This window comes from Chelonia mydas, chromosome 1 (assembly GCF_015237465.2).
Source record: "Chelonia mydas isolate rCheMyd1 chromosome 1, rCheMyd1.pri.v2, whole genome shotgun sequence".
Classification (NCBI taxonomy): domain Eukaryota; kingdom Metazoa; phylum Chordata; order Testudines; family Cheloniidae; genus Chelonia; species Chelonia mydas.
The window spans coordinates 328,793,964-328,820,682 of record NC_057849.1 but is presented as its reverse complement, the minus strand read 5'-3'; the positions used below and the strand labels follow the sequence as shown (position 1 = coordinate 328,820,682).

General features: G+C 40.5%; 1 protein-coding gene across 1 annotated transcript in view; it reads left to right on the top strand.

Moving 5' to 3' along the window:
- The window catches only part of SEMA3E (semaphorin 3E), a 222,632-nt gene that overhangs the window by 180,291 nt on the left and 15,622 nt on the right, over positions 1-26,719 (top strand). The window contains exons 6-14 of the mRNA XM_037889249.2: positions 3,677-3,796; positions 5,597-5,739; positions 7,471-7,585; positions 7,990-8,059; positions 9,326-9,470; positions 17,652-17,874; positions 20,306-20,397; positions 22,543-22,584; positions 25,528-25,694. Coding sequence (XP_037745177.1) covers positions 3,677-3,796; positions 5,597-5,739; positions 7,471-7,585; positions 7,990-8,059; positions 9,326-9,470; positions 17,652-17,874; positions 20,306-20,397; positions 22,543-22,584; positions 25,528-25,694 — 1,117 coding nt within the window. The remainder of the gene's footprint in view (positions 1-3,676; positions 3,797-5,596; positions 5,740-7,470; positions 7,586-7,989; positions 8,060-9,325; positions 9,471-17,651; positions 17,875-20,305; positions 20,398-22,542; positions 22,585-25,527; positions 25,695-26,719) is intronic.

The window sequence follows — 26,719 nt, the reverse complement described above, 5'->3', positions numbered from 1 at the left end:
AAAAGGTAAAAGTTTGCAGAATCAAGTTAAAGTTCTTGTGCTGGGACCACTTCCTGTCATGCTGACCGTAGCATAATCTCATTGTTTCCTTGTACTTCCCCTGTTAGCTACTGTCTTATACTTAGATTGTTAGCTTTTTAGGCCAGGGACTGTATATCATTTCTGTGTGTGTCTAGCGCCTAGTATAATGGGGGTTTGGTCCATGGGACTTGTAGGTGCTATTGCAATACAAATAATAAAATGGTAAAAAGAAGTACAGTAAATGGTTATTTACATCCCTCTTCCAGCTGATGGTATTTTCCATGTTTTGACTGTCCTGCTAATCAACTTGTTCAAAGCAGAGAAGCATCATGTTTTGAATTATAAATTTCCACAGTTGTAGTGCTATGAAGCAGCCTGTGATTTGTCAGATGGAATTTTTGAAAGGCGATATATGGGTTGTGTAGTTCATTAATCAATATTGCAAAGAATGTTTTGAATATTATTCAGACACTGGCAAGCTCTCTTGTCTTAGCACACTGGGATTTTGTTTTTTGGTTTTTTTAATTTCACTTACTGATATGTTACATGGTGGTGACTCAGTTTTTGTTATAAGGTAATATCCATTCTTCAAGAAGAGAAGCCGAGGGGAAAACTTCCCTCAGTTCTGAATCAGCTGAGGTCTCTGAACCAGCCCCAGCTGCCAGACTGCTGTAAACTTTTCAGAATCATTATTTCGACTTATGGTACCATTAAGTTCTCATATAACTCTTAACAGAAACATAATCCCCATCTATAGGGGGATGTGCACGCAAAATTTGTGCTTTCATTAAAGTCCATAATCACTAGCAAATGTTATTGATCAGTACGTTTATTTTGATTAGGGAGCGAGAAATGGTGTTACTGAAATCTCCACACAGATTACCTTGGAACTGGAAATAATTTACTTCCTTCTGTTTGTTCAGTTTGTGGCAGCTGTTTTATTTTATAATGTAAGGCTGCCATCTACTGGTCATAACAAGCTACTTTTTTAATGAAACCTAACCAAATGCTAATGTAATCTCAGATTCATAAGTGGTATATTATTGAAACACCCTAAAACAGGCACTTGATGTAACTTGAGCATTTTCATATGCGCTGTCTGCATCCACTTGGAACAGCAAGTGGTCGGACCGGATATCAAACACTGAAGTCCAGTCCAGTGCTGCATGGCTAATGTTGAATCCCTAATCCTTGCAACTTCACTGGACTGGTCACTTCGTACATATGGATGCTGTGTGACTCCCCAAAGCCATATTTTATGGACAGTTGAAAATGGGAGTACATATGCTAGGAGGCCAATGAAAACAATACAAGAACACTCTCAAAGCCCACCTAAAAGCTGGCCATGCCGACCCAAACACATGGGAAGCCGCTGCTGGTGGTTGATTAGGATTGCGGCAGACCTGCTGGTCTGAAGTTAAAGCCATTGAGAACATCTGAACAGAAAAAGCCAAAGAGAAGCAGGCTGTGGCAAAAGCACGTGGCCATATCTGCCCAACATGTGGATGCATCTGCGGATCCCTCACTGATTTACATTTGCCCAAGAAAACACACTGAAACAACTTGACTCTCTTATGTCTACTATGACTATTATTTATTTATTAAGAGGTGGATATCGTCCTCTTATAAAACTTTGAAATAAAAATTATGTTTGGATATGTTTTCTTTTAGAAAAAGACAAATGTGCTACATTTTAATATAGTTATTAAGTAGAAATCTATGAGCTAAAAACATAAGGGGCAAAGTTTTCAAAACAGCTTAGCTTCCATGTAGGCACCTAGAGAATGGTTGGATTCTTCAAAGTGAGCAGAACCTAGCTGTTCTCATTAAGTCTCTTACGGACAGATTTTCAAAAGTGATCAGCACTCAACACGCTGGGCACTTCTGAAAATCTGGTCACTTCATTTTGGTACCTGAACTGAGCTCTTTCTGAAAAATCTGGCCCCATTTCTGTTCACAGCTGTCTTTCAGCAAATATCCTACCACCAGACTCCCCCACCTCAATCTTTCCATTGGGTTATAATGTTCTAAAATAACATTCTGAATGCAAATGAAAAGATTAACGCCATTTTCCTTAGAAATATAGTTGGTATAAACAACCATGAACAAGAAATAGGATTACAATAAGGTAAAGCATTTTGTTAGTCTCTGATACTGAAGCCTCAGCTCCCAGTGAAGTCACAGTATGTCACAGAATCAGATTTATTATTAATTATTATTATTATTATTATTTATTTTATTTATATATTATCTGTGTATTACGTAATACCTAGAGGCACCATCTGAAATCTGTCCCATTCTTCTAAGCACTATACAGCACAGAGTAAGACCCTGCTGTGAAGACCTTTCAGTCTAAATCAGTGGTGGGCAACCTATGGCCCACGGGCCGCATGAGGCCCATCAGGGTAATCTGATTACAGGTTGTGAGACATTTTGCTGACGTTGACCGTCTGCAGGCTCGCCCCCCCCCCCCCCCCCCCCCCCCCCCCCGCTGCTCCCAGTGGCCGCAGTTCGCCTTTCCCAGCCAATGAGAGCTGCGGGAAGCAGCGGGCCACAGGGACTCCCGTCACTGGTCTAAATTGACAAGACAGACAGTGGGTGGGAGAAAGAAACATGACTACCTCCATTGTACGGATGGGGCGCTGAGGCAGAGGCAGATTAAGTGAATGCCAAAGGTCACACAGGAAGACTGTAGTAGAACCAGGAATTAAACCCAGATCTCCTGATCTTAGTCCAGTGTCATATTCGCAACAACGTCCTTCTTTTCTAAGGGCCTGAAGTCAATAAGACTCTTTTCATCAACTTCAATAAGACATGAATCAGGCCATAGATCAATTAAGTGTAGGCACCTTTTGAGGAGCACAATTTGTTTTTAGACAGTAAACTTCACCTTATAAAAAAAGTTGCATCTATAGCATGCTATTCTCTCTTATTATTTATCATTTGTATTACAATACTACCTCAGAGCTCCAGTCACAGACGAGGACCCCATGGTGCTAGGTGCTGTACAAACACAGAAGCAAAACAGTGGTCCCTACCCCAAATCGCTTACCTAGTTTCTCTTCCTTATTTACTGTAGCTAAGAGTTCTGTATAATGAGGAATGGTGAATCTGGTGGAACCTTTGGTTTTGCTAATCTTACTAATGAATATATTGGACTCTCAGTATAGACATATACAGCATGGGAACTTTTTCTCCTGTAATTTAAACCCATCAGGTATTTTTAATCCTGAGGTTGTTTCAGTTTTTAACAAAATGTTTTTCTCACAAAAGAGAAGCCTGCACTATGTTGGAGAAAGCAGAATTCCTCGCTACCTTCCAAAAGCTGGGCTGGCTTCCAGCAGGCTTCTAACACCACCGTCTTGTCCAAAGTATTAACTACAACTTTCCTATGTCTTGCAATTATGGGCTGTGGGGTAAAATTGTGCCACGGGCCAGCATCCGTTAAACATTCCCATGGGTTGGCTTTTTTCCTAATGTTTTCAGTTCGTACACAACCTCACATACTCAGTGGCTGACTCAATCTCTTGGCTAAAGTTGTAGAGAATATTAACAAGTTGTGTCTATCATGGTTTTTTTTTTTCATCACCACTTCCAGAGTATCTAGTAAGTACAGTATTGCCCTAACTTGTTTACTAATATGTCTGGTCTGCAGGGGGTGAGCTATTTGCTGGGCTCTACAATGACTACTGGGGGAGAGATGCTGCTGTCTTGCGTACTATGGGTCGTATACCACATATTCGAACTGAACCTGACGATGAGCGTTTATTGAAAGGTACAGGAAGTGAAAGAATACAGTTCATAAAGTTAGGGAAATCTTTGGAGCTCTGTTGTTTATCAGAAATGAGAACTACAGTGTCATGAGCCAGATTCGCACTGGATCCAGCACAGAATTTTAGAGAGGGCTCCTTTCAGAACAAGGTCTTCCCAAGAGGTTGAAAGAGTGCACCAACACATGCTTGCAGCCAACAGTGGACAATGTGATTCCACAACCAGCAGGTCATCTATGGAGAGTGCATGCTTAGGGAGACTAGATGTGCTGATTCAGTGCATCAGCTAAGGAGCCTCCACCTTAAGCCCAAGAGAAGACGGAGATGACAGCCCTGTTGCCTGCCTTTTCCAGAGGGCCTCAGAGCTGGGGAACAAAGAGGCAGGCTGAGGCAAGGAAGTGCAATTTGGATCTGTTTGCGCCAGTGCAAGTGAATTTGGCTCATTGGCTCTAAAATGTGGTTGTAGATTGGAGGCATCTCAAAAGAGCGGTGATTTGTTCAGATGCTAGGGGTGAATCCTGGTCCCACTGAAATCAATGGGAGTTTTGCCATTGACTTACTGAGTTGGGCTTTCAACCTAGATACAAGGCCTCATTTGACCAAACCACTTAAATATGCACCGGTACTTAACTTTGAGCATGTGTTTCAACCTCTTGACTCCAATGAGACTAAATACATGCTTGAGTAGTTTGCTGAATCGCGGACTTGGGTACTACAATGGCAAGTACTATATAAATGATCTCAGAGATAATTAAAAAGGTAAACAGATGTACTCAATACATAGGCAAAATTGATCTTATCTCTAAGAGATGTTCTCTGTTTGTTTAAAATTAGGTTTCATGGTGGTATGGTTATAGTTTTGTTTTTTAATTTCCTCTATTTTTACACTGTGATTATGAAAAGGGGAAATATTTTAAAATATATATGTAATATATTTATATTTTAATCAACTAGAATAAAATCCCCAACTTAGTCCTCAATGACAGCAACATCTTAAAACAGCATTATGGCTCCAATATCAGAGCAGAAGTTTATGAAATATTTACAGAAGCATCTTATAATGATATCATGTCAGGTCCTAAGCTTCTTAAGAGGTCATGTCAAGGGAATGAATGCTGTTCTTGCTTTTGAAGAAAACTGTAAATGCTTTCTCAGAATGACTTAGGATGACAAGGAATCACTCTGCCCACAAGAACTCTGCCCAGGTTTGTGTTAAAGGTTCACAACATGGGCAAACCCAAATTTCAGCTTAGTAATGAAAACCCAAACCAGAAAAGTTTCACGTGGTTACCATTTCCTAACAAAGGTGTACTCAGTGCCTTCTAACTACAGGCACACCTCTGTTTGCTGAACAGAGCTGGACCTTTATCTCACTGGGTAAAAGGCACTTTGTCTGAAGCCAAAATTGGTATTCCTGGGCTTGTTTTGTATGTAGCCAGAGATTGCTACATAAACTCAGTGCCAAGTTTCAGCCTAATTTAAACTAAAATGTAAAAGCCCCAGAGAACAGGGCGGGAAAGAGATCTTTTCCTTGAACATATACAAAAGAGTATTGATATGCGAATTGGAGCTATAAAAATATTTTTGAAGCTAATGTTTTCCACATGTTCTGTAGATACCCACCCAAATAAAATAGGTTTCTACTCTATTTCCTCTCCCAAAATGGTAGATCTTTCCCTGGAAAATCTCTGCTTCCTTTATTATATTTTCCTGTTCTCTATTAAAATGGTTAATTGATTTTTAAAATATTTATGATGTTTTAATAAACTTGAGCCAACTCTTTTTCTTTTTCTTCCTTTTTAAAGAACCAAAGTTTGTTGGCTCATACATGATTCCTGACAATGAAGACCGGGATGATAACAAAGTCTATTTCTTCTTTACTGAAAAAGCGTTAGAGGCAGAGACAGGCGCTCATGCCATTTATGCCAGAGTTGGACGAGTGTGTGCGGTGAGATTCTTTTGTCCTGATCCTCTAGTAGAACAACTTACTGTGTGTTCACTTTTTCATACATTCTCCTACCTTCAGATGTACCATCAGTTAGTATCTGGGGAGGAGGAAGGGCGTCAGATGGGTCTGAACAAAAATCCCACATCTAACCATCCTCCAGTTTTGGGAAGTTCAAAATCCTAACCCACTTTTGGGCTGGAAGCTGAACCTCCACATCCAAACACTATTGAACTCTTGAGTGAGGAGGTTCAAAATCGAGACATGGATCCACGTTTTGTGGTTTAAGCCCATCTCTAGTTCTTCTGCAGTTAAGTGACACAGTTTGGTAATAATAATGATGATACTTAGCACTCAGTGTTCACACAGCATTTCCCCAGCCAGATTCTCTCCTGCATCAGAGCTCTCCTCGGAACAAGGGGTGGAGGATGAATAACTGCCTGTATAAGGGGTTGGCTCCAGCCCCAAAGCCACTTACAGCTGCTGCCAGGCCATTCTAAGTAACACCATGCTTTATGGTCCCTACATACATGGGAGGATATGGGAGCTCAGCCACATGCTGTCGGCACATATCTTCCTGCCCCTAACGTGCCCCCTACATCAGGGATTGGAGGAACAGTATTCCCAGGGTTACCAGCAGGGAGCTCTCCTTGGATTGGAATATTCTGCTGCTCATTTGCAGCCAGTTTCTAGCCTCTTTGCATGAATAGCAAAAACGAGCCACATCACAATAGATCCAGTCTTTCATGTGGAGAGCGCCTTTTAAATATGAACTAATTAATCCTTGCAATACCGCTGTGAGCTAGTAAACAGCATAATCCCCATTTCACAGATGAGGAAAATGAGGAAAAGAGGTGAAATGATTTGCCAAGGTCACACACCAAATCAGTAGCAGAGCCAGGAATAGACTGCAGATTTCCCAGTGTCTAATCTGCCTTTGAAGGCAGCCACATTCATTCTTCATAACTAAAGGAAGACTGATGGATGTACAGAGAGCAGTATACAAATGGAACAACATGCAAAACTACTTTATTAGCAGGAGACACAGGATGTTACACTTACCCTCCAGCAAACGGCTTGTTAAAATTTCTTATGCAGCACCTAGTTAAAAGAGAGTCACGTATATGAAACATCCTAAATAGGGATGTTATCAAACTGAAAAACAGATTCTCAACATCACCAATGCTTGGGTCAGCAGCCTCAGTGAAGATAGTTCGACTGGGATTGATGAGAAATTTCTGGAGGCACCCCTGATATCAGTCTTGGGACATATTTGCAGGACACTGTGTGGAAGGTTGCCGTGAATTAGCCCTGTCTGAACCTGTTCCAGAAACAGATTTGGGGCTTCTGTCTCCAAGTCTATTGATCCAGACTGTATATTTCATGTAGAAATATACAGTCAGCTAAAATGTTTGGACTATTGAGTTAATCGACTGTAGAAATAAATGAGAAGGGTTTACAACAGCTGGACAGGTAAAACTAGTTGCAGCCCTAGTATTTAATTAAAAATTCTTACAAACCCACAGCTTTTAATGAGAAATTGGATAAATCTCTACAGTTTTACTAGAGACTGACTCCAAAATAATAACACAAGTGGAATAATAGAAATGTGGTTTGAAATTGTATGCTTCAGACATTGAAAGGCACGATGAGAGCGCAATTCAACATTGAGTATTGTTCATCTAGATGCATTCCTCTAAATTACATTTATTATTTGTTTCTCTCTCCACACAGAATGATATGGGAGGACAGCGAATGTTGGTGAATAAATGGAGCACTTTCCTCAAAACCAGACTGATCTGCTCTGTGCCAGGAATGAATGGAATCGATACATATTTTGATGAATTAGGTAAATATCTTGGACAGAAATAAAGTTACACCACACTGTACAGAATCTGAACTTCTCTGCTAATCCCTTTTTACCCCCAATATAGGACATGTATCATTAACAGGAAGTGACTACTAATATTTGGATTACAACAAATATATATATATATATATATTCCATATATTTCCAATACACATGTTTTTTTATATTTCAAAATATATTATAATATATAAAGTATATTTACAGACTAGGCTAACTTCCATTACACTTGTATTTATTTATATCATGTTTTTAAAAGCTGTGTTAAATTAAGTAGTGTGTATCGAGAAATAACTTTACACTGTTAACAAGCAGTCAACTATATCTCCTTTGGGACTCGGAAAAGTAGGTGAGCTATAAATAACATTGTGTTTTCATTTTTACAGAGGATGTGTTTTTGCTACAAACTCGGGATAACAAAAATCCAGTGATATTTGGACTCTTTAACACGACAAGGTAACTAGCTAGGAAAGATGACAGTAATAGAGGCATATTTGACCAGTCTATAATTGAGGAAGATGTCAGTTGTGTAATAAATATCATATAGCTGATACACATTGTATAACTGATCAATTTAATTCTGATGCTATACATGCCCTTTCCCCTCACCTTCAGTAATGCAGCTGCTGAGCAGGGCTGGCCTTACCATGAGGTGAACTGAGGCGGCCGCCTCAGGTGCCAGACTGTGTTGGGGGAGAGGGGGCACCACTAGGACCCAGAGTTTCAAAGTTTTGGCCCAAGCGAGGGGGCATGAGGGCATCATTTGAGCTCCCCGCCTCAGGTGGCAAAATGTTGTAGGCCAGCCCTGCTTCTTAGGGTAGTGAATTTAGTATATAAAGTGAAAATACATAGCTTCACTTAGAGCCTAATCGAGGGGTCAGCAACCTTCAGCATGCGGCCCATCAGGGTAGTCCACTGGCGGGCCACAAGACATTTTGTTTACGTTGACCATCTGCAGGCATGCCCCTCCTCCCTGCAGCTCCCAGTGGCCGCAGTTCACCGTTCCCGGCCAATGGGAGCTGCGGCGGGCCGTTCCTGCAGACGGTCAATTTAAACAAGATGTCTCGCGGCCCGCCAGCAGATTACCCTGATGGGCTGCATGCCGAAGGTTGCCAACCCGTGGCCTAATCTATTGTCCACTGAAGTCAATAGAAGGACTCAGATTGACTTTAGGTGGTGTTGTATCATTCCCATAGGTCCTGACTCAGCAAGAAATTATACAAATGAATAGAGAAAGGCTATGAGTAAAAGGATGGTCTAGAGCTTAGGGACCCTCGTCTAGAAGGTGGGAGGCTGAGGTTCAGTTCCCTGTTCTTCCATGGACTTCTTGTGTGACTTTGAGCAAGTCACTTATCTCTGTGACTTAATTTTGCGTCTGTAAAATAGAGACGATAGTACTTCTCTACCTCAAAGAGGTGTTGGGAGACTAAATACATTAAAAATTGGGAAGCATTCAGATACTATGATAACGATGGAGGCCATGTTAGTACCTGAGATAACGTAATCAGTCCCATTAAACTCAATGGGACCAATCACATGTTTAAACATAGACATATTTTTAAAATATCTTGCTGAATCTAGATTTCATGAGTACTCATTATTAATACATTCACAGGGTATGACATTTATGTAATAAGTTCTATTAGTATGATTAATTCAACCACCAAACTGTACACTACAGCTACAATCTTTGCTTTAACATCTTTGATTTTTATTTTATAGCAATATTTTTAGAGGATATGCTATATGTGTCTATCATATAGCTAGCATCCGAGCAGCCTTCAATGGACCGTACGCTCATAAAGAAGGACCTGAATACCATTGGTCTCTGTATGAAGGAAAAGTACCTTACCCCAGGCCTGGCTCGGTAGGTACACGAGAAACCCTATTTTCTGTTGTGATGTCAGTCTAATTCAAGTTGGGAAGAAAATAAAATAAACAGGTCATGGTGCACAAATATCATAATGTCCAGAATTGTGATAATGAGTATTTGATATCAATATGATGCTATTGAAAACGGATGGAATGACTCTAGCAGTAAATTATTAAGGCTATCAACAATATATTTTACCCAAAGTAAAACAATGAGAGTTAGATCCCTAGGGGCTCAGGGGGCTTTGGATTAGACCCTAGTTATCACCTCATGACTCTGTCTACAAAGATTGCATGTTTTGGTGGTTTTGGGGGGCAAAAAATAAATTGAAGTGGTAACTGACTTTTTTGCAATATCTCCAATGATTTCTGGTTTTAGTCATCTGGGAATAGCATGAAACCATGCTTTCTCAAGGTATTTCACTATCTCTTTTCTGGCCCCTGCCAGGACCAGGATATGCAATGGAACAGGAAAATGTTAAGAGCAAAAAAATTATAGAAACATAGGACTGAAAGGGACCTTCATAGGTCATCTAGTCCAGTCTCCTGCACTGAGGCAGGACTAAGTATTATCTAGACAATCCCTGAGAGTTGTTTGTCTAACCTGCTCTTAAAAATCTCCAATGATGGATATTCCTCAGCCTCCCAAGTAATTTGTTCCAGTGCTTAACTACCCTAAAAATTAAGAAGTTTTCCCTTATTTCAAACCTAAATCTCTCTTGCTGCAGTTTTAGCCCATTAATATCACGTCCCGTTCAGTCTTTACTTCTCCAGATTAAACAAACCCAGTCGTTTCAATCTTTCCTCACATGTTTTCTAGACCTTTAATCATTTTTGTTGCTCTCCTCTGGACTCTCTCCAATTTGTCCACATCTTTCCTGAAGTGTAATGCTCAGAACTGGACACAGTACTCCAGCTGAGGCCTTATCAATTCTGAGTAGAATGGAAGAATTATTTCTTGTTTCTTGCTTAAAACTCACCTGCTACTACATCCCAGAATTATGTCTGCTTTTTTTGCAACAGTTTTACATTGTTGACTCATATATAGTTTGTGATCCACTATAATCCTCAAATCCTTTTCTGCAATACTCCTTCCAAGGCAGTCATTTCCGATTTTGTATTTGTACAATTGATTATTCCTTCCTAAGTGTACTTTGCATTTGTCCTTATTGAATTTCATCCTATTTAATTCAGACCATTTCTCCACTTTGTCAAGTTCATTTTGAATTCTAATCTTGTTTTCCAAACCACTTGAAATCCCTCCTTGGTACCATCCACAAACTTTATAAGTGTTCTTTCTATGCCATTGTCCAAATCATTTATGAAGATATTGAATAGAACCAGAGGCAGGTCAGATCCCTGAGTGACCCCACTCGATATGCCCTTCCATCTTGACTGTGAACCACTGATAACTACTCTCTGAGTATAGTTTTCCAACCAGTTGTGCACCCACCTTATAGTAGAATCATCTAGGCTATATAAAATGTTAAACCAAAAAAGTTAATCCACTGTTTTGAATCTTACTTCAAAGTTCTCATTCAATTTGATGCAGGTTTTGCTCAAAGGATCAAATGGTTCTTAATTCCAATAATATAGGTAAATGCTCTAACTAGGAATAAGGTGCAGATTTTTAACAGTGAGGGTAATTAATCATTGGAACCATTTACCTAGGGATGTGGTGGATTCTCCATCAATTTAAGTCTTTAAATCAGGATTGGGTGTCTTTCCAAAAGATATGTTGTAGCTCAACCAGAATTTATTTTTGATGCAGAAATTATTGGGGTGAAATCCCATAGCCTCTGTTATGCAGAAGGTCAAACCAGACTATCACAATGGTCCCTTCTGGCCTTAATAAGTATGTCTGCCAGGACCCTACAGATCCTGGCAGACATACATATTACCAGACTATCACAGTGGTCCCTTCTGGGCTTAATATGTATGTCTGCCAGGACCCTGCAGATGGATGGATAGACTTGATCTGAACCAGTTCCCACTTTCTATACCTTCTTCTGAGCATCCTGCTTTCCATTCCATTTGCCAAACGATTCCAACGATTTGCCAAATTTGCCAACATGGAGAAAGTAAATAAATATTTTTTTTTTACAAATTTGTGAAGAACAGAGTTGCAACAAGAACATGAATGTGCTTCTTTCTCGACTTTGTTATGACTTTTCCCAGAACTGGATCTTAGTACCAATGCACACTAAGTGAAAAGGAAACCCTGGGGCATACTCTGCAAACATAATAGAGCTGGCCTTTTTCCCATGGCATATTTTGCCAGTATACAGGAGCTGGCATCTGCACAGTTGTTTGTGCCTGGCATATGAGTTTTTATTTGGTGTATTGCCAGATTTCTGACAGGGATCACTTACACATTCCTTGCATAGAAAGAGGGGAAGAATTTCTATGATGGTGCTTCTTCACAGGCATGAACCAGCATCCCTCTCTCAGGCTCCCTCTGAATGTCTGTCTCTCATTTTCGATGTCTCTAAGGCTCTTAGATCACCATGGGATCTAAACACCACTATTCTTACTTGCCACATGAGCTTCGATGCTTTTAAAAAGGTTCTCAGCACATTCACATTCCATGGATATCAATGGTAGCCAAGGGTGCACAGTACCTCTCCAGAGTTTGTTAGTACCTCACAGGATCAGGCCCAGGGTCAAGAAGGCCTGATTCTCCTCTCACTTCCTCTGATGTAAATCAGGAGTAACTGTGTTGAAGTCAAAGGAATTGAATCACGTAAAGCTGTTGTGAATGAGAGGAGAGTCAGACCCCAGATTTTTTCCTCCCCCCATACAGCGCCTTCCCCACAGTTATCTTCTGTGTAACTAATTAGCTGTACAAGGTATTATTACCAGCTGCAATTTTGTTAGGCTCAACAAGCCTTTCCTGTAAAATGTCAGCCTCATGCAGATTTTTGGCTGTGTGAGGCCCATTTACATATGTAACATGTTTAGCTAAAAGAAAAGGAGGACTTGTGGCACCTTAGAGACTAACAAATTTATTTGAGCATAAGCTTTCGTGAGCTACAGTGTGCTACACACATGCTACACACATGTTGCTTTGAAATGTCACCCCTTTATCTTTTAATTGGCTAAGGGTTTGGTCTCCTGAGTTTACCAGTGGAGTAAACAGTTTGCTGGTTCATTACTCATGGTATTGCTTTTGCTTTGCTATCTGAGTCAGTATTAAGCTTTATACTAAAAACAATCATATTCAAAAATAAACTTTGTGTGCAATCCATTTATCACAGAATCACAGAAATGAGAGGTAGAAAGGCCAATTAGCTTATCTAGTCCATACCAATGCAGCTTCATTCCCTACAGTGTAATCTCAAATTCACCATCCGGTCTCATTTAAAATGACTGTTGGCTTCTGCAGCTTCTTTTGGAGTAGGAGTCACAGACCAAAATACAATAGAATATATTTCCCTAAAAAGATTATCTGGGATTTGAACAGTGTAAATGAGATTTATATCATCTTGATGTCACAGGGCTTTTTGTTCCTTTGTGGATGTGGGGACAAGCTGGAGACAAACTTCAGCTATTGGTGCTGAATCAGGATAAAAAGACTGGCAAGTAAAATGCCTAATTTTCAGCTAGGAGGTGGAAGGAAACTGAAGTAATCATCTCCCAATGTAATACTTTCTGTGAGACTGCTATGCCAGTTATTGGATCTGACAAAATAAGAGGAAGTGAGGATGCACCAGAAACAGATTGCAGAATGGTTGATTATTTTACAAAGATTAGATTCTTCTCAACTATTCTGCAAGTCTGTATTCATTCCTTTTTCAGGAAGCAAATCCCCCCTATCCCAGAGCAAGGACTGAGTAAAACTGAATGAGGATTTCCACATTAGTCTCTACATTTCTGTTAGGAAATCTTTTTAAACAAATCTGAATGTCTGAGTTTTCTTTTTTTCTGAGCAAGTCACTAGCACTGAGCCATTAAATGGAACTTTCTGGTAAGAAGGACAAAACAGTGTGCTAAATCCTCTGCTACACAGGAACCAAATTCATCCCAGTTGATGGGGAGACCGGTAAAGGAGCTGTGTGCTATTCCAACTTGACACCCATATCATGCCCCTATTCTTCATAGCATCTAGAGGCCCCAACCAAGACCAGGGCCCCATTGTGCTATCATCATCACGAAAGGGACATTGCCAACTTGCAAATTCAGTGGCACCTGGATCAGTCTCTGGCAAGGTGCTTACAGTAGTCTAATGGTATATTCAGTTTATGTCCATCACTGGCAATCTTATCGCACCACCCAAGCTTTTGGCAACCATGTGATTGTTGGACATGTAGCAGCATTCCTTGGTATGCATGCTTCAGAATTTGTTGGTCTTCCATTCCAATAATATGTCTATATTAAGAAAGTCGTCCAAACCAAATCAGTGCTGATGGAGGGGTTTGACTTTGAATATCCTGAATATTTCTAATCTTCTCTTCCCACTTGATATGGAGCAGCTGACGAAGATGATGGGAATCAAAAATATCAGTCTGGGGTTCTTCAGCCTTCCCCAGTGCCCATGTTTCATTGCCATACGATAAAGTTGGTATAATTGTGGTTCCATAAATCCTCAGCTTCACAGCAAGCAAAGTAAGCTGAAGGCCCTGAAACAAGGCAGCAACTGCTGTTCTGTGCGTGCTTTTGAGCATCCTCCAGCCCTGTCTGTGACTCTGCCCATGTATTTGACTGCTTCCAGCTACTTTTTGCTCTACCAGATTGGACACCAGCTGCAGCAATTCACCAAACTGAGCGAACAAGACAATGGCTTTGGTGCATTTGAGATCTCAAAATAGAATGATCTTCAGGTGAATGCCACTAGTGGCTGTTTCCTCAAGCTTATCCAGCAACCAGTCAATATGGATGTTGAACAATGGTGACATAATGCAGCGTTGCTGAACTCCCATAGAGACAGGAAACAATGCCATGTATCTGTCATTGACTCAGGCACAGAGTTCAATTCCATTAGAGTTCTTCTGTCAATGACACTGTCTTCCTCGGGACTCTGAATTGCTCCATTGTGCTAGAAACTATGCAAACAGAGAGTAAGGCTCAGTCCCTGGACCTTAAGAGCGAACAGTTTAAACAGAGAAGATAAACAAAGGGTGGGAGCAGAAAGAGAGGGATAGAGAGGTCAAGGTGAAGCATGATTTGATTGGGGATTGGTCCTGCTTTGAGCAGGGGGATGGACTAGATGACCTCCTGAGGTCCCTTCCAACCCTGATATTCTATGATTCTATGATTCTATGTGAGTGACAGAGCCTGAACCCTGAGTCCCAGTTCACTGAATCGTGTTGCCTTCCTATGCTTGAGGGTGTTATGGGACCTGGATCAGCTGGCTATGCTAGCTTTATGCTAGCTGAAGATTCAGCCATTCTTGACTGAGATTTAGGGCAGCTTTAGAGTCATCTGGTGTTGCTTCAGTAGAACAAAGGGACTTTTGCATGGACCAGGCACCGGCCCTCTGAGTTTGGGTGTGGGGACCCGACTTTCGGGAGTGCCGTGTTGGTGGTGCCACTTCTTGGAAAGATGTTGGTTGCAATGATCCCAGTGCCTTCTCCATGTTTAGTTAATTCTGAGAGCAATAGTGACAGAAGAAAGTGACAGGTTACAGAGTAGCAGCCATGTTTTTCTGTTTCCGTAAAAAGAAAAGGAGTACTTGTGGCACCTTAGAGACTAACAAATTTATTTGAGCATAAGCTTTCGTAGCTCACGAAGGCTTATGCTCAAATAAATTTGTTAGTCTCCAAGGTGCCACAAGTACTCCTTTTCTTTTTAAAAGAAAGTGACAAATCTTGCTCACCTCTATGAATCAACGTCTATCGATGTTGGCTGTTGGATGAGACTAGGTGGAGTCTATAAACTGGGGGAGAAGAGCAGTTTTAAATCACACAAACCCAGAGCTCACATATTTGGTAGAGCTAGACTGGTTCTGGCAGAGTCTAGAGTCTGTAATGTCTGCTGGAAGTATTGCTTTGGTCATGTGAGTAATCAGGCTACTACTCCTTTGTCACATCTAGTGTATTTTTACTGTGGTGCTTCTGAAAACAAGACCAGCTTCCTCAGAAATGATGAAACTTTAGAGGCAGCTGCATCTACCAATTCCTTTCTAGAGTTTTTTTATTGTTTTTAATTCAAAAATAAAAGCCTGCAAAGGATCGTTTTGATCAAATCTCTCGAGTTGGAACTTTGCAACGGAACTTGGCAATGCTACTCGATGTGCTGTTCAATCTAGGGAAAACGGAGGTTCAGCTTGTCTGAAAAACCCCAAACCTTTCCCTTTATTACAAACAGCTGGTGAAACGTCATCCCTAGGCTGATTAGACAATTACTTCAAAGTCAACACTGAGCATTCATGGAGCCAACCCCCACAAGTGGAAACAAACAGCTCCCGCTTTGACAAGTGCAGGAGCTTGTTATTGTCAATTATAGTTGGCTGCAAGTTTAAAATGACCATTTCCAGTAAACATTAAGAGGGTTTTATTTCATTTTATTGATTGAAAATACAATTTAAATAGGGAGAGCCTGCTACTGTGGCTTTTCTTGAAGTGCTTTTGAAAACCACACTGTCATGTGGAGATTGGGAGGAAGTGAATGTTACTGAAATATTTCCAGCTTGCTCATAAACGGTTTCAATTAGAGATCATGAGGCAAATTTGAAATGAAGAATCTATGTCAAGTCAGGGGACATTATCCTGTTTTTTTACATAATATTTAAAAATTAACTTTTATGGATAATGCCACAGTTTAGCCCTACAAATAAATTTAACCTAATCAGTAAATTCACTTCAATCACTGACTTATAGTGTGCTTTGCCAAATGGTAGACTGATCAAAGCAAACATTGGTATTTCAGGCTAACCTGTGATATATAATACTGTCATTATGAAGTAGAAATGAGAATTAAATGCAATACCACTAAGCATCTTGAGATGAAGAATTACTGCTGGTGCTGTGGGATTCATTTTTAAATGTGCTTAATTTCCTATTATGGTACGTTTTGCAATCAAAATTAAACTATAGATTGATACCAAATGTTGCTGTTTTGCTCATTTTACATGGCTGGCTGTACTGAGTAGAAAACTTCTTTCTTCCTACTGTCTTACGATTAATGAAAAAAAGCCGAGAACCATTCTGATAACATTTTCGATCAAAATTTGAGGGGAAAAGAGGCACTACACTTTTTGTGAAAAACTAAAAATGTTGATCATGTAAATTTTTCATCAAAAAAATCTTTTTACAAAAAAAGCCATTTTTCCAATAAAATAAACCTCTCTGGGTATGCCTGAAAATGGGCTAGCCTACCCGAGCTAGTTTGAATCCAGCTAACTCAGTAACAACTGCATTGAAGACAGCTCAGCACAGTCAGTAGAAGCCCTGCATGAATCCTGGGTATATCTTCAGCTCACTAGCCTGCAGAGTCTGAAGCCTGTGCTGCATTGTTTCTGCTGTTGTTACCCATGTTAGCTGGATTCAAGCTAGCCCAAGGAGGCTAGCCTGTGCTCAGCTTTTGCTGCATAGACATATCCCATGTCTGAAAAAATCCTGATCAGCTCTACTGCTAATGTATTAGAGACATGGAGCTAATTTATTTCTGTAATACGTTATGAGAGGCCTTAACACTGGTTGGAAAACTGCCTTTGTGTAAGTATATGTGTGCATGCATGCACGCATATTTATATATACACACACCTGCATGTGTGTATATGTACATGTGTGCTATATGGGTGTACACCCACATATGTAGATAGATACATACAGTGGTCAAATTCAAGCTCTCATTGTAATTAAAAGCAGAATCTGGCCCTCGGTATACATTTGGGACCAAACTAGAATGTCTTTTCCTTAATAAGAACTAAATAAACTCCTGTTGACTTCAGCCAGAGTTCTATTTGAGCAAAGACTCAGCTCATTAGCAGATCCTTGCCCCTGCTTCCTTCTCATTGCTAGTCACCCACTGTCTACTGCTCGGACTTTGCCCTCCAGCAGTTCCATCTTCTTTCATGCCCCCTTTATTCCCCAATCCCTCAAACGCCCATGCCTTCTCTTCTCCTGGGAGCTGTGGAGAGTCAGCATCCTTGAGAATGAGGCCTATGCCATATATTATCTATGCCAGCATTAAAAAAAATCCATGTGTATAACCAGCCTATCACATGTTTTTACAGTGTGCCAGCAAAGTCAATGGCGGTCTGTATGGTACCACCAAAGACTATCCTGACGAAGCTGTCCGTTTTGCAAGGAGCCACCCACTGATGTATCAGCCCATCAAACCTGTTCATAAAAGGCCAATACTTGTGAAAACCGATGGCAAGTACAACCTAAAACAAATATCGGTGGATAGAGTGGAAGCTGAAGATGGGCAATACGATGTCTTGTTTATTGGCACAGGTAAATAAAAAAGATGGTATCTTATCTTTTTTCCTCCCACTTTCAACAAACCTATGACACCTCTCCAAGATTAAGCTGTTTCTGTTTGACAGGCATCAAGGTGAAACCACAATCCTAATAAATAATCATACTCAACATTTCCATAGCACGTTTTATCTGTAGAGCACCAAATGCAAGGAGAGATTACAAGTCCCCGGTTCACCACTGGAGAATCTGAGGCAGCAATTTATCTAAGGTCATTGAGCAGACCTGTGGCAGAAATAAAAATAACAAGGGCTGGAAAAAAAGGATTAAAAACTGGAGCCTAGGTTTTTAAGAATGGGGGCCTAAAATACAGTTCCTGCAAAGGGAGCTGATTTTTCAAAAGTGCAATTCCCAGTGATCACAGTTCAGTGCCACACCTGAGACCCAGATTCAGAAGATATTAAAATAAGTTGTCTGATTTTTAAAAAAGTCAGTGCAAGCTGCTGGCTTTATTACTTACTCTGGGGACCACATGTCTAGAGGCTGGTGTTAAATAGAAGCAGTCAGTTTTTAGACCTACACTGTGATGCAGTACCAGGAACTTGTCATTGGAAGAAGGGATTGCCCCATCCTGCAATTCAAAAATAAGCTGCAAAAAGTTTGAGAGTTCTGCCAAGTTTTCAGACATCCCTAATACATTTTGATTTCTCAAAATACCTTTTTTTTAGCAAAACAACTTTGGAAAAGGTCAAATATGTCACAAGCTTTCATATTTCGAAGTCTGGGCAGGCACACAGAATGTTAACATCCTTTAATGCCTAACTGTTTTTCGGAACTTAAGAAAACGTAAATAAGGCCTGGAAATAGACTTGAATCTTTGCAATATCGAACTTGTCTGGAAATGATTGAAAGATTCATACTTCTAAATTTTATCATAGCAATAGGGATTACTTGCCACAGGCACTAATGGCCAGTTTGCCAAACAAAAAGCATTTAATGCAAGCTATCTTTTAACTAATTAAATTTAGTTGGAAACCATATTTCACTGTTCAAAGGATACAAAAGAAGTGTGCTTGTAGAATAGCAGTGTGTGCTTTACATTAATACTGTTTTCTAAACTTTTACATTTCGGTTCCAGTATGTGGTGAAATTAATCACATGCCATGTTCCTTGTCATGTATGTGTCTGTGCTGGATTTCATAACATTGACTGTATATTTTATGCTTTACACTTGTATATATAGTAAAACTTGCATGTTCAGAAAAGCAAATAGGTCTCTGATCAAGCAAAAGAAAAGCTGTAGCCAGCAGAGCCACTCACCATAGTTAAGTAGGTGCTTAAGTGCTCTGCTGGACTGGCGCCTAACTGCAGCTTATTCTTCTCTTTATAATTTGTTCTTTGGCGAAAAGAATTTTCAGCATAGCAATCTTGTGTTCGGCAACTTTGAGCCCAATCATGCAGTGTTTACTCTGGCAAAAAAATTCAGGGGTGCCCTTGGTATTATTTTGCAGGAAAGGGTCAATCTTCCTCTATCTGGATCCAACACCTGAAGTGTTCATGTGGTCTAACTATGAATTGAGTTGTTTGAATGGCTTATCAAAGAGGAAGTCTAAACTTCAGGGTTAACGTTCCACAACATGCTTGTCAGCTGGATTCACAGAGGAACTTAGTTATGAAAATCTGAGCTCCGGGCAGTAATTCCTTTTAACTGTTCCCTGAAAAAATGGACCTCTTTGATCCATTTTTTCTTTGAGGAGAGGTGTTGGAGCCTACTTGAATGGCTCCTTTTTATGTGCATCTCCTTTATCTCTCCCTGAACTTTTTTTTTTCCCCTGGTGCCTCTCTGGTTAATTTCTTTCTCCTGTAAATCAGAGATGAGTGAGAATAACAGGAGACAGGAAGCAGCAATTGCCGCTGCTGATGACAAACTCGCAGCCTCGGAAAAATAAGGGATCTTTAATAACAGGCAGCAAGACAAAATGAAGTAGAGGGAGACCAACAGTTATTCCAATGTGTTAATTTATTGTAACACAACTGCAGTGGGAGGCAGTATTGTATAGTGGATTGACCACGGAACCGAGAGACAGGGCAACCTCAACTGTGTTCCTGACTCTGCTACTTACTTGCTGGGTGGTCTTGATCAAATGACTTAACCCTTAAAGATCTCAGGCCCAGATCCTTAAAGACATTTAGGCACCTAGCTCCCATTGAACTCAGTGGGAGTTAGGAACCTGAATACCTTTGAAGATTTAGGCCTCCATTTCCTAACTTGATGTCACATGTATTTTTATGTTCAAGATTCAAAACCAAAGTGGATAATAAAAGAACTAATAATATGAAATATATTTCCAAGTTTGGTAGGTTTTTATTCAATATCAGTTTAAAGAAGTTATTTTGATCTTCGTCAACTGACAAATTAATATTACTACCAGTTATGAATTATAGGGTGTTTTCTGTTTGCTTCCAGATAATGGGATTGTGTTGAAAGTCATTACAATTTACAACCAGGACACAGAATCAATGGAAGAAGTGATTCTTGAAGAAATGCAAGTATTCAAGGTACAATGCCCTGTGTAAGAAACATATATCCAACTGTCACAAATCTAAATTAAAATGCCTACAGTGTATCAATATGAGTGAAAATACAATATCTGTGTGCAGTGAAACCCTCTGATGAGACTCTAGTTTTTTCACAGGAAATCTTCATTATAAACAGAGGTTTAATTGAACCGGAGTTGCACACTGAATACTGAAAGAGCTGAAACAAGTCAGGAATTTCACTCTATGGTTTAAATCACAGAAATGCAGAGCTGCAATGTTCTCGAGAAGTCATGTAGTCCATCCTCTCTTGCGAAGGCAGGCCCAAGTAAAACTAGACCATCCCTGAGAGGTGTTTGTCCAACCTGTTCTTAAAACCTCTATTGATTGATTGGATTCTACTGCCTCCCTTGGTACCTATTCCAGCATCTAACTGCCCTTATAGTTAGAGAGTTTTTCCTAATATCTAACCTAAATCTCCCTTGGTGCAGATTAAGTCAATTGCTTCTTGTCCTATCTTCAGTGGACATGGAGAACAATTGATAAAGGGCTCTTTATAATAGCCCTTAACATATTTGAAGATTGTTATCAGATCCCACTTCAGTCTTCTTTTCTCAAGACTAAACATACTAATTTTTTTTAACTCTTTCCTCATATATCAGGTTTTCTAAACATCTTTGTTGCTCTCCTATGGACTCTCCTATTTGTCCACATCTTTCTTAAAATGTGAGGCCCGAAACTGGACTCAGTACTCCAGCTGAGGCATCACCAAAGCAAAGTAGAAGGGCAATTACCTCCTATGTCTTACATAATGATACTTCTGTTAATACACTGCAGAATTATATTCGCCTTTTTCACAGCTGCATCACATTGTTGGCTCATATTCAATTTGTGATCCGCTATAACCCCGAGATCTTTTTCTGCAGTACTACTGCCTAGCCAGTTATTACTCATTTTATATTTGTACTTTTGATTTTTCCTTCCTAAGTGTAGTACTTTTAACTTGTCTTTATTGAATTTCATCGACTCCAAATTGTAAAGGTCATTTAGAATTCTAATCCAGCCCTCCAAAGTACTTGCAACCCCTCCCAGTTTGGTGCCATCCACAAATTTTATGAGCATACGCCCAATGCCATTATTCAAACCATTCATGAAAATGTTGAATAGTTCTGGACCCAAGACAGATCTCTGCAGGGGACCCCAAGCAATAAGTCCTCCCAGTTTGACAGCAAACTATTTGAGCATGGTTTTCCAACCAGTTGTGCAGTTTAATCTAGACCACATTTCTCTAATTTGCTTATGAGAATGTCTTATGTTCAGACAGAGCCTGTAAGATTTTAGGCTAATTTATAGGAAGAAGACTAACTATTTGATTTTATCCCTCCCTAAAAAATAGTCAATTAAGCACCTAAATGGGTTAAATTGCAAGCATAAAATTGCACCCAGGTTACTGGAGAAGGTCCAGCTAAAAACCAGGGCCCAGAAAGAGAAATTCAGTCTATGCTGTGGGCCAAATCTTGAGTCCCTCCTTAGAAAAATTTCCTGTTGCATTCAATAAGAATTTTGCCTGATTAAAAATCACAGTTTTTGGTGTGTAGCAAACTAGATATAATGAAATCCTACCCAGAGAGGCACTACAGTGCTAGGACTACAGGGCTTGGACCAATAAGTGGGACCCAGTGTAAGTTCTCAGTATAGTCGATGAGGACTCTGTTCTGCCAGTGTCACAGGAAGTCTGAGAAAAAGACAAAGGGGCAATGCCACGAGTTGGAATGCCTGATAATTTAATCTTATCTATAGTCAGCCTGCCATGTATTAAGAACACTCCGCTTGTCATATTGAAGTGAGACAAAGGGGATCGGTGAAACCAGGACTTGACATGACTGCCGTGCTCCCATTAGGTTTGATATTGTTCTCTGAATTACAAATGTATGGTTTTTAAAAATCACTTTTTATAAAAATAATAGTTCTCAATTTCCTTCATTTACTTCACCCTGACAAAGAGTCCTAGAGAAAATGAGGGTACTTCACATGGTATAGAGAGGAGAGCCTCATATCTTGAGTAAATACTAATACTCTTTCTGTTAAATATACAGTCATCATAAACAAGGCATTTCTTTTGATTTCCATGTAAAGCAAAGGACTAATCTCTTTTTTTTTTTTCAGGTGCCAGTTCCTATTATTTCTATGGAAATATCTTCAAAGAGGGCAAGTATTTTTCTGTGTTTAAAATAACATGACTCTGTAACTGAAATGTGGCAAAGATCTAAACTGTATATAGCTGGGTACTGTATATAAAGAGATCAGGTCAAGTAATATATGCTAATATTTTAATATAAACTCATAGTTAATCATGCTCTGCTTTTTATGAAACATTTAGGTTTTTCATTGCTGAATAAATCTGCGGCATTCACATTAGCATCCATTTTAAAGCAAGTGAAAAGCAATCTAATTCGAGAGTTGCTGGCATAGTAATCGCACAAGGAATCGCTTGAGAGACAGGGACTTTGTTGCTGATAAATTTGAAGTGATTGAGAAAGGGAGCATGGAGATTTCAGTGTAAGGAGGCCTCCTTTGTACTCCGCACCTTCATATTCAGTGGCCCCAGAGAGTGTTGGGCATGATTTAAATCACAGTTTCTGAGTGTCTGCCAGAGAGGGTACGATTCAAGCAGTCTTCATGATGCTCCTAGCTCTTTCTCTCATCGGGCACAAAAGACCCAGCTGGGACTCTCCATATCAGTCCAAGCTGGCCCCAGATCTTCATTTTAACAGAGGATGGCTGAATATCAGTTCAAATGATTGGTGTCAGTCTGGTTAGGGGGAGGAATTCTAAACTGAGTCCATGGCTTTCTGGGGCAGAAAGGGCTGAGCACCACAAAGGGCTGTTGGGGGAGACCCCTCTCTCCCTGATAAACAGAAATCTGGTTGTTTTGAACAAGATCAGGACCAACCCTCCCTCTCATGGGGCCACTGAACGTGGACGTGGCTAGCACAAAGGAGGCTCTCCTGGCCCGGAAATCTGCATGCTCCGGTGGCCAATCACTTTACATTGATCAGCAACAGATTTTTCCTTAGTCCCTGTTTCCCTCAAGTTATTCCCTGCTGTGATTATTGTGCCAGCAATTCATGAGTCAGACTGATCTTCCACTTGCTTTGATAATATGAACCCCACAGATCGCAGTGAAAACCTGAATGTTTCATAATGAAACAGAGCGTGATTAACTAATGTGAATGAGTTCACCTTTAAATATCACACACTATTAGATGATCTCGCTCTTATATGCACTTATATGCATTTCACATTTTTGCCACATTGTATATGCTCACGTGTGTATATGTTATAGGTGGTGCAGGTAGCAACACCTACGGTTGCCCAGTAATTCCCAGTGTAATACCCTGTTTTCAGTTGCTTATAGTTTTGCCAAACTTTACCTGCTTTGGCTGAAATTTTTCATGCCAGGGTGTTTGCCTCGGGCTGACTTTAGAGTTTCAGCAAAAATGGTTCAGCCATTTCTGAGTGTGAAATAAGAGGAAAATACATTGTTTCACCCATGGTAACAAATTGGTTTGAAATTCTTTTTTAGAAGCTCTAGCGTCTCCATGTTTTGGAGCAGGGACATAAAATTGGGCACAGAGGTCACCCTGGCATCAGGGATGTGCCTTTTGCAGATCCCATGAAAAACACCCCAAAATGGCCAAGTTATGAGCCTTTGAAAAAAATCTCAGTTCACACATGCTCAGTAGTGACTTGTTAGAGTTTGGCTGGTAATTCTCAGAAAATTCCACTGCACTGAGCATGCTTCAGCCCCATACAATGCCCCACCCCTCAGAGCAAGAGAACTTGCTCCACCAGAGCTGCAGGAGCTGAGCAGGTCTTTCCCTGCTATTGCTCCTCCCAGCGACTATGGTCCACTGTCATGCCTGGCACCGGAACTTAAAGCAGGACGATTGTTTGTGAGTGTGTGTGTGCTCTCAGTGCCACTCCCGACACACACCTTTCTGGCACTCCTCAGCAAGGAGAAGAAGGAGGAAGCAGCCTGACTTGAGTGCAGAGAGGTGAGGTGCAAGGAGGAGAGCAGGAGTAAGGGTTGCGGGGAGGGGAGATAGGAGCAGATGAAGGTAGCTATGATCTCATCAGGAGCAGAGATCTGGGGAAAGGAATGGACAAGAACAGAGGAGGGTGAGGGGATAGCAGCATACATGGGGGCAGGTGCAGGAGTAGAGGGGAGGAAGGGATAGGCGCATGAGGCAAAAAGGTTAAGAGCTGGGCAGGGGATAAGAGCAGAGGAGTGGGACTGAGGCAGGAGCTTGGACCAGATGGGGGAGAGAGGCAAGAGGAAGTGGGGGAGGACCCTGGGCTAGGGGGAAGAGAAAATATAGGAACAGAGGTGGGGGGAATGGAGTGGAGTGGGGGGATAGGAGCAGGAACGGAAGAGGGAGGAAGTGGGTAGAAACAGAGTTAGACAGGTATAGTGAGGAGAGAGAGAGAAGTGTTTATAACCACTAGAACACACTCCCCTACGGAGCCTAGAATTGAACCCAGGAGTCCGGAGTCTGAGCATTCCTTTGCTGTCTCTCAAACAGCTGTGAAACCCTCTGGCAAAGTTTGTCTCATCCCCATCTTGTCCTGGCCCATAGAGATAATAACAGCGTAAATCTGCTGCCAGTTTTTCAATTGGCTCGAGTGCCAGAGCTCTGTGCTGGGACTCTGTAGGTCCACATCCTGCTGATAACCCACAAAGGGGATTATTATGGTTCCACATGATGGAATTTCTGTTTTTTCAGTTAGCTTTTTTAAACACTTAGAAAATTACATCCAGAAAAACTACATTAAAAGAATGTTAAGGTCAAGCACTTTCAAAGTCAAGCACTCAAAAGTTAGGAAATGCCAGAATTGAGCTTGCCTGTGCAATCTTAATTCTGCCCTTTTCTGCATATGCATTATGTGCGTCCTTTAATTATATGACCACATACAATTATATGACCTGCCTCATACAGTGCACAGGGTAGCTCTCCAAGGGGGCAGAAGGGAATTAAGCGTGCATGGGCAACTGTAAAGCTGGCATTTTCTAAAGTTCAAGTGGCAAATGACCTTGTCTTTTCCTAGTAGATGCTCTGTCCATAACAGTGTGTGCTACATTTTCTACAGCAACAACTGTACGTTGGATCTGAGTCTGCCGTAGCACAAGTGAAGTTCCATCAGTGTGACATGTATGGCACAGCCTGCACTGACTGCTGCCTAGCAAGAGATCCTTACTGTGCTTGGGATGGGATATCCTGTTCTAGATACTATCCCACAGGAATGCAGGCAAAGAGGTGAGAACTGTATTTTGCTACAAAATCCTCTTTGCATAATAATTATTTAAAGAGTTCCTATTGCAACAGAAATGGTTTCCTTTCTCCCCCTCGTATAAATAACTGAACAATGATATACTTTAGCTAATGATTTATTAACCCAGCCTTAGGGAGTACAGAAGGATAAATGAACATGCTGACATGCACAGATGTTAAGTGCACACACTTCTTAGGAGCTAGACACGCTGAGTGTTAAACAAATGTCTGATGTTCCCAATGCTGCAGCTTGAAGACACGACTTCATTCTCTACAATGTGCAATAATTTATTTGGATTGTATTTGATGGTGAACTATATAATGCAACAGCCTATAAAAAGAAAGAAAGAAAGCAAATATATTAACAGCCAACTATCATTCTAAGACATATTCAAACAGTGCCTAGCTCTCTATCAATATATTGTAATGATTATTTCATAAGTCAGCAAAAGGGCATATTATTTATGATACAGTCCTTTCCTTGATTTACTTTTAATTGCTACTTCTGCAAAAACATGCTCATATTTATTAGAACTACAACTTGGCCATTTTCAGCAGGGTTACTTTAAATTAATGCAAAGATGTGTTCCTTTTGTACTGAGAGGCTGCTGAAAAAACAGTGATGATGATGCAGTCCATGATCTCTCCAAATCCACCAGTGCTCTCTTAAAAACAAAACAAAACACAGGCCTATGGTTTTTCTTCATCCACGATACCTCATGCTTGTCCTCCCATGACTCTAGAAGCTTGGTAGTCTCAAACCCATTGCTAATTGTCGCTAGGCAAAATGAATGCTTCTGTGATTTTTGAAAAGGTATGGGAAGAGAATTGGATAGCGCAGTCTTTTGGATAGAATACCTCATAGCCATAAAAGATCCAGCTAAAGAAAGAACCTATCAGAGCATTCTGTCTTTGCAAGATCCAAGTTAAGCTAAGTAGGAATTCCATGACATGTCTACACATTGTATCAGATCCTCCTTGCATAACTCATGGAAGCAGTCCCAATGGAG